At 43.7% G+C, this 18,959-nt stretch overlaps 1 protein-coding gene across 2 annotated transcripts in view; it reads right to left on the bottom strand.

Annotated features, from left to right (window-relative positions):
• Positions 1–1,040: 1,040 nt before the first annotated feature.
• psat1 (phosphoserine aminotransferase 1) overlaps positions 1,041–18,959 on the bottom strand; it is a 35,928-nt gene continuing 18,009 nt past the window's right edge. The window contains exons 7-10 of one of the 2 annotated variants that reach the window (XR_005994059.2): positions 8,584–8,712; positions 8,249–8,386; positions 2,143–2,320; positions 1,041–1,954 (exon numbers count right to left, since the gene is read on the bottom strand). Coding sequence is in view for 1 of the 2 variants with exons in the window: in XM_041835954.2 (XP_041691888.1) it covers positions 2,218–2,320; positions 8,249–8,386; positions 8,584–8,712 (370 nt within the window). In the remaining variant the exon portion in view is untranslated. Of the gene's footprint in view, positions 2,321–8,248; positions 8,387–8,583; positions 8,713–18,959 lie in introns of both variants that reach the window. The other variant, XM_041835954.2, reaches the window with a different exon arrangement.

The following is an 18,959-nucleotide window of genomic DNA, read 5'->3' as shown; positions in this document are numbered from 1 at the left end:
CACTCAAATCATAATAAAACAGACAACTAAAATATTGTTATTGTTATGCGGGAGTTAAAAAATTAACCCCAAAAGGTTCTTTGAGGATCCATTAAAAGGGGTTCTTTGAAGAACTTATAAGGGTTGCCCCACAGTTTCAATTAGAAGAACTCCTAAAGGATCCTCCAGGAAGGCCAAGGCTCCTTTCACTCGCTCTCTCCCTCCCTCAGCGGCAGGTGCACGTGAGGTGAGCAGCCGGAACCAGTTTCAGCTGGACATAAACTATACGTTTTATTGAGTTGTAATTAGCTGAAACAGATAACAAGCTCAGCAGTTCTCTTCACCTCACACATATTCAATTAACAGAGGACGGGTCCAATCGGGTTCAGTCGGTAAATACATTTTACAGTACATTTACATAACTCTGTTCCGACTAGAGGTCTTCACGGGTACAACAGAACCGAGATCCGACCCGTGACCCGAGCGGGTCCAGGTCCTGGCAATTATATCAGACCCGACCCAGATCCGAGATAAAAGTCAGAATTTAGGACCCGGACCCGCTCGGGTCACGGGTCGGATCTCGGTTCTGTTGGACCCGTGAAGACCTCTAGTCGGAATGGAACATCATGTGAACCCTGCCACAACAGGAGCCTCTTTTCGTAACGTGGATTCATGGGGTCCCGAGTGGCGCAGTGTTCTAAGGCACTGCATCGCAGTGCTAGCTGTGCCACTAGAGATCCTGGTTCGAATCCAGGCTCTGTCGTAGCCGGCCGCGACCGGGAGACCCATGGGGCGGCGCGCAATTGGCCCAGCGTCGTCCAGGGTAGGGGAGGGAATGGCCGGCAGGGATGTAGCTCAGCTGGTAGATCATGGCGTTTGCAACGCTAGGGTTGTGGGTTCGATTCCCACGGGGGGCCAGTATAAAAATGTATGCACTCACTAACTGTAAATCGCTCTGGATAAGAGCGTCTGCTAAATGACTGTGGCCATGTCAGTGGCTCCACCTAGTGGCCATCTACGGTGCACAGAACACAACATAAAGAGAAGAGAGGAATAACATGCAAGTTGCTGAGTTCGTTTTTATTTAATGGAATGTCAATTACACTTTAAGACAGATAAACAGATTAAACATTTATCTATGTAAATAAAAGCACTGATCATCTACGCAAAATCACTAACTCGATACAGCTAGAGTTAACGAGCGAGAGGGAGACAATATAAAAGTGGTTAAGGCATTGTAACACTGCCTTTCCTACACTCTTGCAAAAGGTGCACCTCACCACCGCTACATCCACTATAGTGTCCATCCCAAAAAAAGCCCCCCTATTCCTTAGATAGTATACTACTACTGACCAGAAGCTCTGCTGAACCCATGGACTCTACTACTGGTATCACAGGGAGAGGTTAAAAGGTCTGGAGAGATTGGAGATGATCTACGACTGACTGGCCAGTAGTTTAAACAGCGTGTAGCCTGGGGTCAGCGTGTTGAGTTGATACAACACGTAGCCTGGGGTCAGCGTGTTGAGTTGATACAGCACGTAGCCTGGGGTCAGTGTGTTGAGTTGATACAGCACGTAGCCTGGGGTCAGCGTGTTGAGTTGATACAGCACGTAGCCTGGGGTCAGCGTGTTGAGTTGATACAGCATGTAGCCTGGGGTCAGCGTGTTGAGTTGATACAGCACGTAGCCTGGGGTCAGTGTGTTGAGTTGATACAACATGTAGCCTGGGGTCAGCGTGTTGAGATGATACAACATGTAGCCTAGGGTCAGTGTGTTGAGATGATACAACATGTAGCCTGGGGTCATTGTGTTGAGTTGATACAACACGTAGCCTGGGGTCAGTGTGTTGAGTTGATACAACATGTAGCCTGGGGTCAGTATGTTGAGTTGATACAACATGTAGCCTGGGGTCAGTGTGTTGAGTTGATACAGCACGTAGCCTGGGGTCAGTGTGTTGAGTTGATACAGCATGTGGTCTGGGATCAGTGTGGGGTCATGTTCAGGAAAGTTCAACGTTACAAAACAGTCAGAAATGTATCATATAGAACATATGTGATTGGCTGTCAGGTACAATAGAACAGATATGATTGGCTGTCAGGTACAATAGGGAATCGTGTCAGCTCTATTCAGTATATTTCTATCTGTAACGTTATGAATGTTTCACCTTACTGAACCCTGGTCCCATAGACCCAGCAGCATGGCCTGCTCTGATTGGTCCAGCATGCTGTATGGCCTTCTCCTATTGGTGCTCCTTGAGGAACTCCTCCATGTAATTGGCCAGAGCCTGAGCGTCTTCCACTGTCACGGCGTTGTAGAGAGACGCACGTATACCTCCCACTGACCTGTAGGGGGAGACAAACACCATGAGCAGATGGACGTATACCTCCCACTGACCTGTAGGGGGAGACAAACACCATGAGCAGATGGACGTATACCTCCCACTGACCTGTAGGGGAGACAAACACCATGAGCAGATGGACGTATACCTCCCACTGACCTGTAGGGGAGACAAACACCATGAGCAGATGGACGTATACCTCCCACTGACCTGTAGGGGGAGACAAACACCATGAGCAGATGGACGTATACCTCCCACTGACCTGTAGGGGGAGACAAACACCATGAGCAGATGGACGTATACCTCCCACTGACCTGTAGGGGGAGACAAACACCATGAGCAGATGGACGTATACCTCCCACTGACCTGTAGGGGGAGACAAACACCATGAGCAGACGGACGTATACCTCCCACTGACCTGTAGGGGGAGACAAACACCATGAGCAGACGGACGTATACCTCCCACTGACCTGTAGGGGGAGACAAACACCATGAGCAGATGGACGTATACCTCCCACTGACCTGTAGGGGGAGACAAACACCATGAGCAGATGGACGTATACCTCCCACTGACCTGTAGGGGGAGACAAACACCATGAGCAGATGGACGTATACCTCCCACTGACCTGTAGGGGGAGACAAACACCATGAGCAGATGGACGTATACCTCCCACTGACCTGTAGGGGTAGACAAACACCATGAGCAGATGGACGTATACCTCCCACTGACCTGTAGGGGGAGACAAACACCATGAGCAGATGGACGTATACCTCCCACTGACCTGTAGGGGAGACAAACACCATGAGCAGATGGACGTATACCTCCCACTGACCTGTAGGGGAGACAAACACCATGAGCAGATGGACGTATACCTCCCACTGACCTGTAGGGGGAGACAAACACCATGAGCAGATGGACGTATACCTCCCACTGACCTGTAGGGGGAGACAAACACCATGAGCAGATGGACGTATACCTCCCACTGACCTGTAGGGGGAGACAAACACCATGAGCAGATGGGACGTATACCTCCCACTGACCTGTAGGGGGAGACAAACACCATGAGCAGATGGACGTATACCTCCCACTGACCTGTAGGGGGAGACACAAACACCATGAGCAGATGGACGTATACCTCCCACTGACCTGTAGGGGGAGACAAACACCATGAGCAGATGGACGTATACCTCCCACTGACCTGTAGGGGGAGACAAACACCATGAGCAGACGGACGTATACCTCCCACTGACCTGTAGGGGAGACACACACCATGAGCAGATGGACGTATACCTCCCACTGACCTGTAGGGGAGACAAACACCATGAGCAGATGGACGTATACCTCCCACTGACCTGTAGGGGGAGACAAACACCATGAGCAGATGGACGTATACCTCCCACTGACCTGTAGGGGAGACAAACACCATGAGCAGACGGACGTATACCTCCCACTGACCTGTAGGGGGAGACAAACACCATGAGCAGACAGACGTATACCTCCCACTGACCTGTAGGGGGACACAACACCATGAGCAGATGGACGTATACCTCCCACTGACCTGTAGGGGGAGACACAAACACCATGAGCAGATGGACGTATACCTCCCACTGACCTGTAGGGGGAGACACAAACACCATGAGCAGATGGACGTATACCTCCCACTGACCTGTAGGGGGAGACACAAACACCATGAGCAGATGGACGTATACCTCCCACTGACCTGTAGGGGGAGACAAACACCATGAGCAGACAGACGTATACCTCCCACTGACCTGTAGGGGGAGACAAACACCATGAGCAGACAGACGTATACCTCCGACTGACCTGTAGGGGGAGACAAACACCATGAGCAGATGGACGTATACCTCCCACTGACCTGTAGGGGGAGACAAACACCATGAGCAGACAGACGTATACCTCCCACTGACCTGTAGGGGGAGACAAACACCATGAGCAGATGGACGTATACCTCCCACTGACCTGTAGGGGGAGACAAACACCATGAGCAGATGGACAGACAGACAGATACAGACAGACGTATACCTCCCACTGACCTGTAGGGGGAGACAAACACCATGAGCAGATGGACAGACAGACAGATACAGACAGACGTATACCTCCCACTGACAGAGACAGACAGACCTGTTCAGGGTCAAAAAAAGGGGCGGTTACAATTCTGTTAGTTCACTTGTTGACCTGGATATGCTTCTTAATAAAACGTATTTATTTGAAACAACCCACTACACTTCGTTATTATAATGGCATTTCATTAATATTACTCAGGTTATTACTTATAAATATTAAAATCAACAAATTAAGAAATGCCAGGTTGGAGAGGGTCCGTTACATTTTCATAGTGACACGACATTAACAGAGTCAGAATAAAGATATGCCTCTTCCTTGTCCTTGTCTGTTGGCTTTCCTGCATATCATTTTTTTTAAATACAGACCCTATTTCAACGCACAAAACCATTCAAACGAAGTCCGGTGTGTTTTCACCGACTTTTCCCGAAATATTCACATAACATCACAAACCCTGCTGCGGTCATTCGACCGTTCTTCAAAGAGAGGACGTCGTAATGAGAGAAATAATGTTGCCTAAACTACTGAAAACAGGCCCTTTACAAGAATAAATCATGACAGGAGCATTTGATTCTACGTTAGGAAACTTTATGAATGGACTTTTGTGACTCGTTTCAGGAAACTAGACGTATGACGCGCTTCACTACTTCACAGGAGAGCCATTTGAACGTAAACTATTTTTAAAAATCAAAATGCGTTTTTTTTGGCAGAAATGCCTTCTGGAACATGTGAACTTTCATGTGCCTTAATAACAAACGTGTATGCCATCTGTAAATACAAATAAAATGGTTAAATTACGAGCCTAGGTGGTTTAGCCACAGAAAAAGACAGGAACCTTCCCGCTAGCCATGATTGGCTGATATAATGGATGGGCTGGACATGCCGAGAGATGAGTTCGGATTGGTCTGCCACGTAGCATGCTTCTGTCTATAACATGAGCTGCTCAGTATGTGTAGGTAATCCTTTCTAACGCAGATCTTAGAAAGATTTCACGTAGTACAACTTCATAAGTGTTGCTCTCCACTTTCTGGAGGACCGAGTTTTGAAATCAGTGGAATTAGAGTACGATAGCTAAGGAGATGGAGAAAATTCTGGCGTTTGATTGCAAATATGCAGACGGAGTCGAAAAGAGAACACACAGAAGGCTGTTGTATAAAACACCTGTCTCTGGATTACATCTTCAAACTAAGGGCAACCATGGCATCCGTGACAGAGAGGGAGAAGCGTCCATCCATGTATACGGGTATGATAGTCTAGCTAGCTACATTTCCAGATATTATACGTTTCTAATTTTGTCAGAAAGTCGTTTTCATTTCAAGTTAAAGCGTACTGTTAGCTAGCTAGCTAAAGTTAGCCGGCTGGCTACCTAGCTAACGTTACGTGTATGATCTGTGTAGTAATATTATTCGTATCGCAGAGCCATTTGCATTGCTAGTTATAGCCTAATGTTAGCTAATTGAAATGATTTGGGATGATTCGGACCGCGGAGAGAAGGAAAAGCAGCCAAAAAGTGCTCAGCATATGTGGGAACTCCTCCAAGACTGTTGGAAAAGCATTCCAGGTGAAGCTGGTTGAGAGAATGCCAAAAGTGTGCAAAGCTGTCATCAAGGCAAAGGGTGGCTATTTGAAGAATATCAAATATATTTTGATTTGTTTAACACTTTTTTGGTTACTACATGATTCCATATGTGTTATTTCATAGTTTTGATGTCTTCACTATTATTCTACAATGTAAAAAAATTGTAAAAATAAAGACAAATCCTTGAATGAGTAGGTGTCAGACACAACATCTAATATTTCTCCTTTCCCTTAAAAGGTATAAAGAAACCTAGGCCTACCTTAGGCTTTCTGAAAGTAGGCTATAAGATAATGAATTGAGAATGAAAGTCTGAAGGGGACAGCTATGTAGTATGAAGATGAAAAAGACTAGCATTAAAAATAGAAACAAATACACGCTGATTATAGATGGAGAGTGTGTTGGAATGATTTTTCAATTTACTGTGAGGAACTATATATTATTACCAAATGACAGGGATTAACGGTAAATTGCCTGTTTTTATAAACGGTAGGTTACCACGTGGGCATTCATTAAAGTGCATTGCGGGCCGACACTATAGCCTAGGCTAATATTCTACTTTGCGGGGATAGGAGGGCAGCAAATGTTTTTGTCTCGCCTAGGGCGGCATATTTTATTTTATTTATTTAACCTTTATTTAACTAGGCAAGTCAGTTAAGAACAAATTCTTATTTACAATGACGGCCTACACCGGCCAAACCCGGACGACGCTGGGCCAATTGTGCGCCACCCTATGGGACTCCCAATCACGTCCGGTTGTGATACAGCCTGGAATCGAACCAGGGGGTCTGTAGTGACGCCTCAAGCACTGAGATGCAGTGCCTTAGACCGCTGCGCCACCAGGGAGCCCAGACTGCTGCGCCACCAGGGAGCCCAGACTGCTGCGCCACCAGGGAGCCCAGGACCGGGCATGATTAGTGTTGACTGGTCTATAAATTAAGAAAAGATTCTGTATCAAATTATACCATGCCAGGTTGGACAGGATTGGTCCATTTGACCCAAAATTAGCGCATAAGCCTCAGAGCCAGAACAACGTTGCTGTTGAATAATTAACCAATAGTCAGACACATCCAACAGATTTATTTATTTACTAGCTAGCAATGAAAATGTGCATTATTTTAAAGAAAGTCCACACATCAAACTATTTTTTTTACTGAAGTGCCATAGCCTATAGCACTCTACACCCCCGTGCATCATCAGTTGGAAAGAAGAGGAGATATACAACGTTAGCCTATAGCACTCTACACCCCCGTGCATCATCAGTTGGAAAGAAGAGGAGATATACAACGTTAGCCTATAGCACTCTACACCCCCGTGCATCATCAGTTGGAAAGAAGAGGAGATATACAACGTTAGCCTATAGCACTCTACACCCCCGTGCATCATCAGTTGGAAAGAAGAGGAGATATAGAACGTTAACCTATAGCACTCTACACCCCCATGCATCATCAGTTGGAAAGAAGAGGAGATATACAACGTTAGCCTATAGCACTCTACACCCCCGTGCATCATCAGTTGGAAAGAAGAGGAGATATACAACGTTAGCCTATAGCACTCTACACCCCCGTGCATCATCAGTTGGAAAGAAGAGGAGATATACAACGTTAGCCTATAGCACTCTACACCCCCGTGCATCATCAGTTGGAAAGAAGAGGAGATATACAACGTTAGCCTATAGCACTCTACACCCCCATTCATCATCAGTTGGAAAGAAGAGGAGATATACAACGTTAGCCTATAGCACTCTACACCCCCGTGCATCATCAGTTGGAAAGAAGAGGAGATATACAACGTTAGCCTATAGCACTCTACACCCCCATGCATCATCAGTTGGAAAGAAGAGGAGATATACAACGTTAGCCTATAGCACTCTACACCCCCGTGCATCATCAGTTGGAAAGAAGAGGAGATGTAGACAGTTTAATAGACAGACTAAGTTAGCAAAACAATTGCTTTTAATTAGTAAACACTCCCGCTATTAGGTCAAGTTTATCTACATGAAAATAAAGTAAATAAATGTTTTTTTACAAATCCTAAAATGAATGTAGGCCTATTTAAACGTTTTGGGAGGTTTTTATTGTATTTTCATGATGGTCTTCATCCATAACCATCAGTTACATGGTTATTCAATTACCGCCCTACACACACACACCTTGGGCAGACAGACACAGACGGGCAGACAGACACAGACGGAAGACCCCTCTTAACCACCAGGCACACATAGACACTGGGTGTGTGTGTGTGTGTGTGTGTGTGTGTGTGTGTGTGTGTACCTGTGTCCCTTCAGTGAGATCATGCCCAGTTTGGAGGCTCCATCCAGGAACATCTTCTCCAGAGTTTCGTCTCCCTGTTTCTTCCCCACGCGGAACGGAACGTTCATACGACTACGACACGCCACGTCCACCGGACACCTGACCACGTAACACACACACACACAACACGCCAGTTACCATGGAGACAGGCATGCTCACAACATGTTACACAGGTATACACTTTAAACCAAACACTTTGTAACACTTTCCAAAACCCGGATTGAGCCTATTCCTACTAAATGTTATTTTCTGTTCAGAATCCCTCCCTCCGTCCCTCCATCTGAAAGGATACTAACGCGTAGAAGTGGTTGGAGGAGTTGATGATATCATAGATCATACTGGACTTCCTCTTGTTGAGCGTTTCTATGGCGTCAACACCTCCGTTGCTTTTTATCCACTCCAGAACCAGACTCATGATGTAGATACTAGAGGAGAGAGAGAGAGAGAGAGAGAGAGAAATATACACTGAGCGCACAAAACATTAGGAACACCTAATATTGAGTTGCAAGCCCAGGTGAGGAGAGGGACGGAAGCAACACGGTTACATCTACACTGATTGAAGTGGATTTAACAAGTGACATCAATAAGGGATCATAGCTTTCACCTGGATTCACCTGGACAGTCTGTCAGGGAAAGAGCTGTTCCTAATGATTTCGTATTATAGGGCCCTGTACTCTTCGTATTTTGGTTCTAAAACAACATATCCAGAATTTGTTAAAAACACCAAGGGACAGGACATCATAATCCTACTGGAAACATGGCGTCGTGGAGACATTGATACTCAGTGTCCCTCAGGCTATAGAGAAAGTTTACTACCATCAATCAAACATAAAAACGTTAAACGGGCATAAGCATGAATTGAATTAAATGAAAAAAGATACTAACCACATTTGGATAAAACTTAACAAAGGGACAATCTATTGTGATAATGATGTATACATATGTGCAGCTTATGCTCCTCCAGATTCATCATATTATGATGATCAGATTTTTTACAATCTCTATACAGAACTCATTCAATTTCAGGCAGAGGGCAAAGTGCTTCTTTGTGGAGATTTCATTGCGAGAACAGGTTCTGAGCCTGACTACACTGATGCGGGAGGTAACCACCACATATTTGGACACCCCTCCTTGTACAGTAGCCCTATTATAAATAATAGAAACAGTCCTGACCAAATACTGAACCAAAACGGGAAGGAGTTAGTGCATCTCTGTCGAGCCTTAGGCCTGTACATGCTTAATGGTAGAATCAGAGGGGACTCTTTAGGTCAGTTTACTTATTGCTCAGCTCTTGGGACAAGTGGAGTCGATTATGCCATCACTGACATCGACCCTTCCTCCATTAGTGCATTCACTGTCAGACCACAGACACCATTGTCAGATCAACGTGTTTCTGAAGAAATTAACCAGCAATACTCATTCAAAAATACAGCCCAACAAACTCTACAAACTCTACAAAAATTCTGAAATTTCCATCCCCAACTATAACATTTTCCGTCTAGATAGAACTGCCAAAGGGGGTGGAGTTGCAATCTACTGTAGAGATAGCCTGCAGAGCTCCATCATACTATCCAGGTCTGTGCCCAAACAGTTTGAGCTTCTACTTCTAAAAATCCACCTTTCCAGAAATAAATCTCTCACTGTTGCCGCTTGCTACAGACCCCCCTCAGCCCCCAGCTGTGCCCTGGACACCATATGTGAATTGATTGCCCCCCATCTATCCTCAGAGTTCGTACTGCTTGGTGACCTAAATTGGGATATGCTTAACACCCCGGCCATCCTACAATCTAAACTAGATGCCCTCAACCTCACGCAAATTATCAACGAACCTACCAGGTACAACCCTAAATCCGTAAACATGGGTACCCTCATAGATATCATCCTGACTAACTTACCCTCTAAATACACCTCCGCTGTCTTCAACCAGGATCTCAGCGATCACTGCCTTATTGCCTGCGTCCGTAACGGGTCCGCGGTCAAACGACCACCCCTCATCACTGTCAAACGCTCCCAAAAACACTTCAGCAAGCAGGCCTTCCTAATTGACCTGGCCCAGGTATCCTGGATGGATATAGATCTCATTCCGTCAGTAGAGGATGCCTGGTTCTTCTTTAAAAGTAATTTCCTCTCAATCTTAAATAGACATGCCCCATTCAAAAAATACAAAACTAAGAACAGATATAGCCCCTGGTTCTCCTCAGACTTGACTGCCCTTGACCAGCACAAAAACATCCTGTGGCGTACTGCATTAGCATCAAATAGCCCCCGTGATATGCAACTTTTCAGGGAAGTTAGGAACCAATATACACAAGCAGTTAGGAAAGCAAAGGCTAACTTTTTCAAACAGAAATGTGCATCCTGTAGCACTAACTCCAAAACGTTTTGTGACACTGTAAAGTCCATGGAAAATAAGAGCACTTCCTCCCAGCTGCCCACTGCACTGAGGCTAGGAAACACTATCACCACCGATACATCTACAATAATCGAGAATTTCAACAAGCATTTTGCTACGGCTGGCCATGCTTTCCACCTGGCTACCACTACCCCGGCCACCAGCTCTGCACCCTCCGCTGCAACTTGCCCATGCCCCCCCGCTTCTCCTTCACACAAATCCAGACAGCTGATGTTCTAAAAGAGCTGCAAAATCTGGACCCCTACAAATCATCTGGGCTAGACAATCTGGACCCTTTTTTTCTAAAACTAGCCGCCGAAATTGTCGCAACCCCTATTACTAGCCTGTTCAACCTCTCTTTCGTAACGTCTGAGATCCCCAGAGATTGGAAAGTTGCCGCGGTCATCCCCCCTCTTCAAAGGGGGTGACACTCTAGATCCAAACTGTTACAGACCCATATCCATCCTGCCCTGCCTTTCAAAAGTTTTTGAAAGCCAAGTCAACAAACAGATCACCGACCATTTCCGAATCCCACCGTACCTTCTCCGCTATGCAATCCGGTTTCCGAGCTGGTCATGGGTGCACTTCAGCCACGCTCAAGGTCCTAAATGATATTATAACCGCGATCGATAATAGACAGTACTGTGCAGCCGTTTTCATTGACCTGGCCAAGGCTTTCGACTCTGTCAACCACCGCATTCTTATTGGCAGACTAAATAGCCTTGGTTTCTCAAATGACTGCCTCGCCTGGTTCACCAACTACTTCTCAGATAGAGTTCAATGTGTCAAATCGGAGGGCCTGTTGTCTGGACCTATGGCAGTCTCTATGGGGGTGCCACAGGGTTCAATTCTTGGGCCAACTCTTTTCTCTGTGTATATCAATGACGTCGCTCTTGCTGCTGGTGACTCTCAGATCCACCTCTATGCAGACGACACCATTTTGTATACATCTGGCCCTTCATTGGACACTGTGTTAACAAACCTCCAAACGAGCTTCAATTCCATACAACACTCCTTCAGTAGCCTCCAACTGCTCTTAAACACTAGTAAAACTAAATGCATGCTCTTCAACCGAACGCTGCTTGCACCCGCCCACCCGACTAGAATCACTACTCTAGACGGGTCTGACCTAGAGTATGTGGACAACTACAAATATCTAGGTGTCTGGTTAGACTGTAAACTCTCCTTCCAGACTCACATTAAGAATCTCCAATCCAAAGTGAAATCTAGAATCGGTTTCCTATTTCGCAACAAAGCCTCCTTCACTCATGCTGCCAAACATGCCCTCGTAAAACTGACTATCCTACCGATCCTTGACTTCGGCGATGTCATTTACAAAATAGCCTCCAACACTCTACTCAGCAAATTGGATGTTGTCTATCACAGTGCCATCCGTTTTGTCTCCAAAGCCCCATATAATACCCACCACTGTGACCTGTACGCTCTTGTTGGCTGGTCCTCACTACATATTCGTCGCCAAACCCACTGGCTCCAGGCCATCTATAAATCACTGCTAGGCAAATCCCGCCTTATCTTAGCTCATTGGTCACCATAGCAACACCCACCCGTAGTCTGCGCTCCAGCGGGTATATCTCACTGGTCATCCCCAAAGCCAACACCTCCTTTGGCCGCAATTCCTTCCAGTTCTCTGCTGCCAATGACTGGAACAAATTGCAAAAATCTCTGAAGCTGGAGACACTTATCTCCCTCACTAACTTTAAGCATCAGTTGTCAGAGCACCTTACCGATCACTGCACCTGTACACAGCCCATCTGAAATTAGCCCGCCCAACTACCTCATCCCTATATTGTTATTTATTTAGCTCATTTGTACCCCAGTATCTCTATTTGCACATCATCTCTTGCACATCATTCCAGTGTTAATACTAAATTGTAATTATTTTGCACTATAGCCTATTTTATTGCCTTACCTCCATAACTTGCTAAATTTGCACACTGTATATTAATTGTATTTCTGTTGTATTTTTGACTTTGTTTTGTTTTACCCCATATGTAACTCTGTGTTGTTGTTTTTATCGCACTGCTTTGCTTTATCTTGGCCAGGTCGCAGTTGTAAATGAGAACTTGTTCTCAACTGGTTTACCTGGTTAAATAAAGGTGAAATAAAATAAATAAATAAAACAACATGAACCAATAGTACAGATGGGCTTCAAACAGCGCAGAGAAATTCATTGAAACACTGAACTCAAATGAAAGGATGAAACTCTATACAGGTCTTCAATAAACTCACAATACCAAAACAATAAAAAAAAGGTGTCAATTCAGAAAATCTGGGAAAACTAAAGAAATGCAACATCAGAAACAAAAAATAAAACGTTTCTGAAAAATGGTTTCGAAAGATAAATTACACAAAGTAGCATAACATAAACAATTAGAAATTCAACAAAAATGTAACATCCTTGAATGTCATTAAAAAACAACCGAAATCCATTAGATTACCCAATAACCCAACAAGAACTACATGAAAAGCTCAAAATCTATAGATAACATCAGAAATGAGATGCTGAAAAACAGCACACCTGAGTTGCAAAATGCTGTGGTTAAATTGTTCAATATGGTACTAACTTCTGGCTGCTTTCCTGATGTCTGGAACCAGGGGCTCATCTCCCCTATCCACAAAAGTGGAGACAAATCAGACCCCAATAATTACAGGGGAATTTGCGTAAACAGCAACTTGGGAAAGGTTTTCTGTAGCATTTTGAATTCAAGAATCCAAACTTTTCAATAAAAAAATTTAATAAGTAAATATCAAATTGGCTTTCTCCCTAACCATCGCACTACTGACCATATATAGTATACACACTAATTAATAAACACGTCAACCCCCAAAAAAAGAGGTCAAAATCTTTGCTTGCTTTATTTACTTAAAAAGCATTAGATTCTATTTGGCTCAAAGGTCTATTCTTCAGAATTTTACAAAGTAGGCTTATGACTTAATAAAATGTATGTACACAGATGTCACGCCCTGACTCAGGGGACTTGTATATGTTGAGTCAGGGTGTGTATGTTCTATGTTTTATATTTCTATGTTGAGATTCTAGTATGTCTAGATCTATGTTGGCCTGTGTGGTTCCCAATCAGAGGCAGCTGTCGCTCGTTGTCTCTGATTGGGGTCCATACTTAGGCAGCCTATTGGCACTAGTGGGTGGTGGGATCTTGTTCCATGTTAAGGTATGTTGTGTTGTGCTGCCTTGGACTTCACGTATCGTTTGTTTATTGTTTTGTCGTTGTGTTTATTCGTAAATAAACATGTATGCATATCACGCTGCGCCTTGGTCCGTCCCGTTCGTCAACGATCGTGACAACAGAAAACAAGTGTGCAATAAAAATCTAAAACCAAAAAAAAATACACAAAAAAATCGGAAGTTTGAGGTGTGAGACAAGGCTGCAGTTTGAGTCCAAACCTATTCAACATTAATATCAATGAATTAGCAGACATGTTGGACCATTTTGCAGGCTCAGGACTCACACTATTTGAGACGTAGGTAAAATACCTGCTCTGGATTAGAGCGTCTGCTAAATGATGTAAATGTCAATGTAAAATATGCTGATGATTTGGTTCTTCTATCACCAACAAAAGAAGGCCTCCTGTTGCTCAGTTGGTAGAGTGTGGCGCTTGCAACGCCAGGATTGTGGGTTCGATTCCCACGGGGGCCAGTATGAAAAATTTATGCAATCACTAACTGTAAGTCGTTCTGGATAAGAGCGTCTGCTAAATGACACATTTTTTATTTATTTAAATTAAATAACAAATAAAATAACAAAACAAAAAAAGGTATTCAACAGAACCATAACATTCTAGAGCAATATTGGCATAATTGATTGCCATAGCTGGGCCCTGGCAGTAAATAATAAAAAAAAAAAAAAATCATGATTTTCCAGAAAACCCCCAGATATTAGGAACACAAATATAAATACACCTTGAACACCATAATTGAACAAACAAAAAATGACTCAAACCTTGGTCTGACCATATCTGCATCGGTAAACTTTAATATGGCAGTGAATGAACTCAAAGAAAAAACCTGCAGAGCATTTTATGTAATAAAAATTACATTATTTAAAAAACAACATCCCAATTAGAATTTGGACCAAAATAGTTGACAGCGTAATCCTACCTATTGCTCTTTACAGAAGTGTGGTTTGGGGGCCACGCAATAAACTGGACTTTAAAATATGTGAGAAACATCCAATTGAAGCCCTACATGCAGAATTCTGTCGGACTATTCTACAAGTCCAAAGAAATACGCCAGCTAATGCATGTAGGGCAATATTAGACCGCTTTCCATTGGCAATGAAAATACAATACAAAAAAAGATCATTAACATTTTGGCTATACCTAAATTCAAGCCTCCAATTTAAAGCACTTCAAACCCAGGTGATGAGCCCAGAAACGAGCCCTCTCAGTCAGCTGGTGTTGGACCTAACCAACCAAGCTGACACCAGCACTGCTTCAAAAGAAAGAATCCAAATAAACAAAATCATGAACCAATCAAAGGACTCATAATTAAAACACTGGAAAAACGAAACAAAATGTCAAAGCCGACTAAATAGCTATCTGGCCCTAAACAGAGAATATGAATTGGCTGATTATCTCTACTCTGTCAGAGATACGAACCAGAGACAGATCCTTACCAAGTACAGGCTGAGTGAACACCAATTGGCAATAGAAAACAACAGACGTAAAAAGACATGGCTACCCAAAGAGGAGCGTCTATGTGGTCACTCCACAACAGGGAGGTAGAAACAGAAATGCGCTTTCGCTTCTACTGTGAGAAATATTCCTCACTAAGAGATTCATTATTGCTACATCTATTCCAAATGTTAACTTATTAAACCCGAAGGTCCCGTGTAGCTCAGTTGGTAGAGCATGGCGCTTGCAACGCCAGGGTTGTGGGTTCGATTCCCACGGGGGGCCAGTATGATTTTTTTATTTTTATGTATGCACTCACTAACTGTAACTGAGTGGCGCAGTGGTCTAAGGCACTGCATCGCAGTGCTAACTGTGCCACTAGAGATCCTGGTTCGAATCCAGGCTCTGTCGCAGCCGGCCGCGACCGGGAGACTCATGGGCGGCGCACAATTGGCCCAGGGTCGTCCAGGGTAGGGGAGGGAATGGCCGGCAGGGATATAGCTCAGTTGATAGAGCATGGCGTTTGCAACGCCAGGGTTGTGGGTTCGTTTCCCACGGGGGGCCAGTATAAAAAAATAAAAAAAATGTATTCACTAACTGTAAGTCGCTCTGGATAAGAGCGTCTACTAAATGACTAAAATGTAAATGTAAAATGAAGGAAAAACAAAAAATACTAATGGGCGATGGAGCCATAGCCTGAGGGACACTGAATAACAACAACAACATCTGCATAGTAACCAGTAACTTACTTATTATTATTATTATTATTGTTGTGATTATTATTCCAAATAGTAGTGGTACGGGTAGTAGGGGGTGATGGTAATGATAGCAGTTTAGTGATGGTGGTAGTAGTAGTAGTAGTAATGATGATGGTAGTAGGGGATGGTATAGTAGTATGATGTTAGTGATGGTGGTGTAGTATAGTAGTAATGATGATGTAGTGGGGTGATGGTAATGATAGCAGTTTAGTGATGATGGTGGGTGATTAGTAGTAGTAGTAGTAATGATGATGGTAGTAGAGTAATATCAGTTAGTGATGGTGGTGGTAGTAGTAGTAATGATGATGGCTGAGTAGGGGTGATGGTAATGATAGCAGTTTAGTGATGGTGGTAGGTAGTAGTAGTAATGATGATGGTAGTAGGGGTGATGGTAATGATAGCAGTTTAGTGATGGTGGTAGTAGTAGTAGTGTAATGATGATGGTAGTAGGGGTGATGGTAATGATAGCAGTTTAGTGATGGTGGTGGTGGTAGTAGTAGTAATGATGATGGTAGTAGGGGTGATGGTAATGATAGCAGTTTAATGGTGGTGGTGGTAGTAGTAGTAATGATGATGGTAGTAGGGGTGATGGTAATGATAGCAGTTTAGTGATGGTGGTAGGTAGTAGTAGTAATGATGATGGTAGTAGGGGTGATGGTAATGATAGCAGTTTAGTGATGGTGGTGGTAGTAGTAGTAATGATGATGGTAGTAGGGGTGATGGTAATGATAGCAGTTTAATGATGGTGGTAGTGTAGTAGTAGTAATGATGATGGTAGTAGGGGTGATGGTAATGATAGCAGTTTAATGATGGTGGTAGTAGTAGTAGTAGTAATGATGATGGTAGTAGGGGTGATGGTAATGATAGCAGTTTAGTGATGGTGGTGGTAGTAGTAGTAATGATGATGGTAGTAGGGGTGATGGTAATGATAGCAGTTTAGTGATGGTGGTGGTAGTAGTAGTAATGATGATGGTAGTAGGGGTGATGGTAATGATAGCAGTTTAGTGATGGTGGTAGTAGTAGTAGTAGTAATGATGATGGTAGTAGGGGTGATGGTAATGATAGCAGTTTAATGATGGTGGTGGTAGTAGTAGTAGTAATGATGATGGTAGTAGGGGTGATGGTAATGATAGCAGTTTAGTGATGGTGGTGGTAGTAGTAATGATGATGGTAGTAGGGGTGATGGTAATGATAGCAGTTTAGTGATGGTGGTGGTAGTAGTAGTAATGATGATGGTAGTAGGGGTGATGGTAATGATAGCAGTTTAGTGATGGTGGTGGTAGTAGTAGTAATGATGATGGTAGTAGGGGTGATGGTAATGATAGCAGTTTAGTGATGGTGGTAGTAGTAGTAGTAGTAATGATGATGGTAGTAGGGGTGATGGTAATGATAGCAGTTTAATGATGGTGGTGGTAGTAGTAGTAGTAATGATGATGGTAGTAGGGGTGATGGTAATGATAGCAGTTTAGTGATGGTGGTGGTAGTAGTAGTAATGATGATGGTAGTAGGGGTGATGGTAATGATAGCAGTTTAGTGATGGTGGTAGTAGTAGTAGTAGTAATGATGATGGTAGTAGGGGTGATGGTAATGATAGCAGTTTAATGATGGTGGTGGTAGTAGTAGTAGTAATGATGATGGTAGTAGGGGTGATGGTAATGATAGCAGTTTAGTGATGGTGGTGGTAGTAGTAATGATGATGGTAGTAGGGGTGATGGTAATGATAGCAGTTTAGTGATGGTGGTGGTAGTAGTAGTAATGATGATGGTAGTAGGGGTGATGGTAATGATAGCAGTTTAGTGATGGTGGTGGTAGTAGTAGTAATGATGATGGTAGTAGGGGTGATGGTAATGATAGCAGTTTAGTGATGGTGGTGGTAGTAGTAGTAGTAATGATGATGGTAGTAGGGGTGATGGTAATGATAGCAGTTTAATGATGGTGGTAGTAGTAGTAGTAGTAATGATGATGGTAGTAGGGGTGATGGTAATGATAGCAGTTTAGTGATGGTGGTGGTAGTAGTAGTAGTAATGATGATGGTAGTAGGGGTGATGGTAATGATAGCAGTTTAATGGTGGTAGTAGTAGTAGTAGTAATGATGATGGTAGTAGGGGTGATGGTAATGATATCAGTTTAATGATGGTGGTAGTAGTAGTAGTAGTAATGATGATGGTAGTAGGGGTGATGGTAATGATGGCAGTTTAATGATGGTGGTGGTAGTAGTAGTAGTAGTAATCTAACTGTAAGTCGCTCTGGATAAGAGCGTCTGCTAAATGACTAAAATGTAAATGTAAAATGTAATGATGATGGTAGTTGTAGTACTGACGTAATGGTGAGGATGACAGTTAGTTATAGTTTTAGTACAGGCTTCCTTATTTTCACTCTGTCAATTAAGTTAGTATTGTGGAGTAACTACAATGTTGTTGATCCATCCTCAGTTTTCTCCTATCACAGCCATTAAACTCTGTAACTGTTTTAAAGTCACCATTGGCCTCATGGTGAAATCACTGAGCGGTTTCTTTCCTCTCCGGCAACTGAGTTAGGAAGGACGCCTGTATCTTTGTAGTGACTGGGTGTATTGATACACCATCCAAAGTGTAATTAATAACTTCACCATGCTCAAAGGGATATTCAATGTCTGCTGGTTTTCATTTTTTACCCTTCTACCAATAGGTGCCCTTCTTTGCGAGGCATTGGAAACCTCCCTAGTCTTTGATATTCCAGAAAAGGTCCAGATGTCAGGGAAACTAATCTCCTTTTTTACTGGGCTCCACTCATATAGAACACACACTCCTACACATAATGGGACTAAACATGAGCTCCACTGAGAACTTCAACCTGGCTGTGAATGAACTGAAAGACAAAACAAGCAGGG

Source organism: Coregonus clupeaformis, unplaced genomic scaffold (genome assembly GCF_020615455.1).
Source record: "Coregonus clupeaformis isolate EN_2021a unplaced genomic scaffold, ASM2061545v1 scaf0002, whole genome shotgun sequence".
NCBI classification, from domain to species: Eukaryota; Metazoa; Chordata; class Actinopteri; order Salmoniformes; family Salmonidae; genus Coregonus; species Coregonus clupeaformis.
This window is presented reverse-complemented; position numbering and strand designations above follow the sequence as displayed.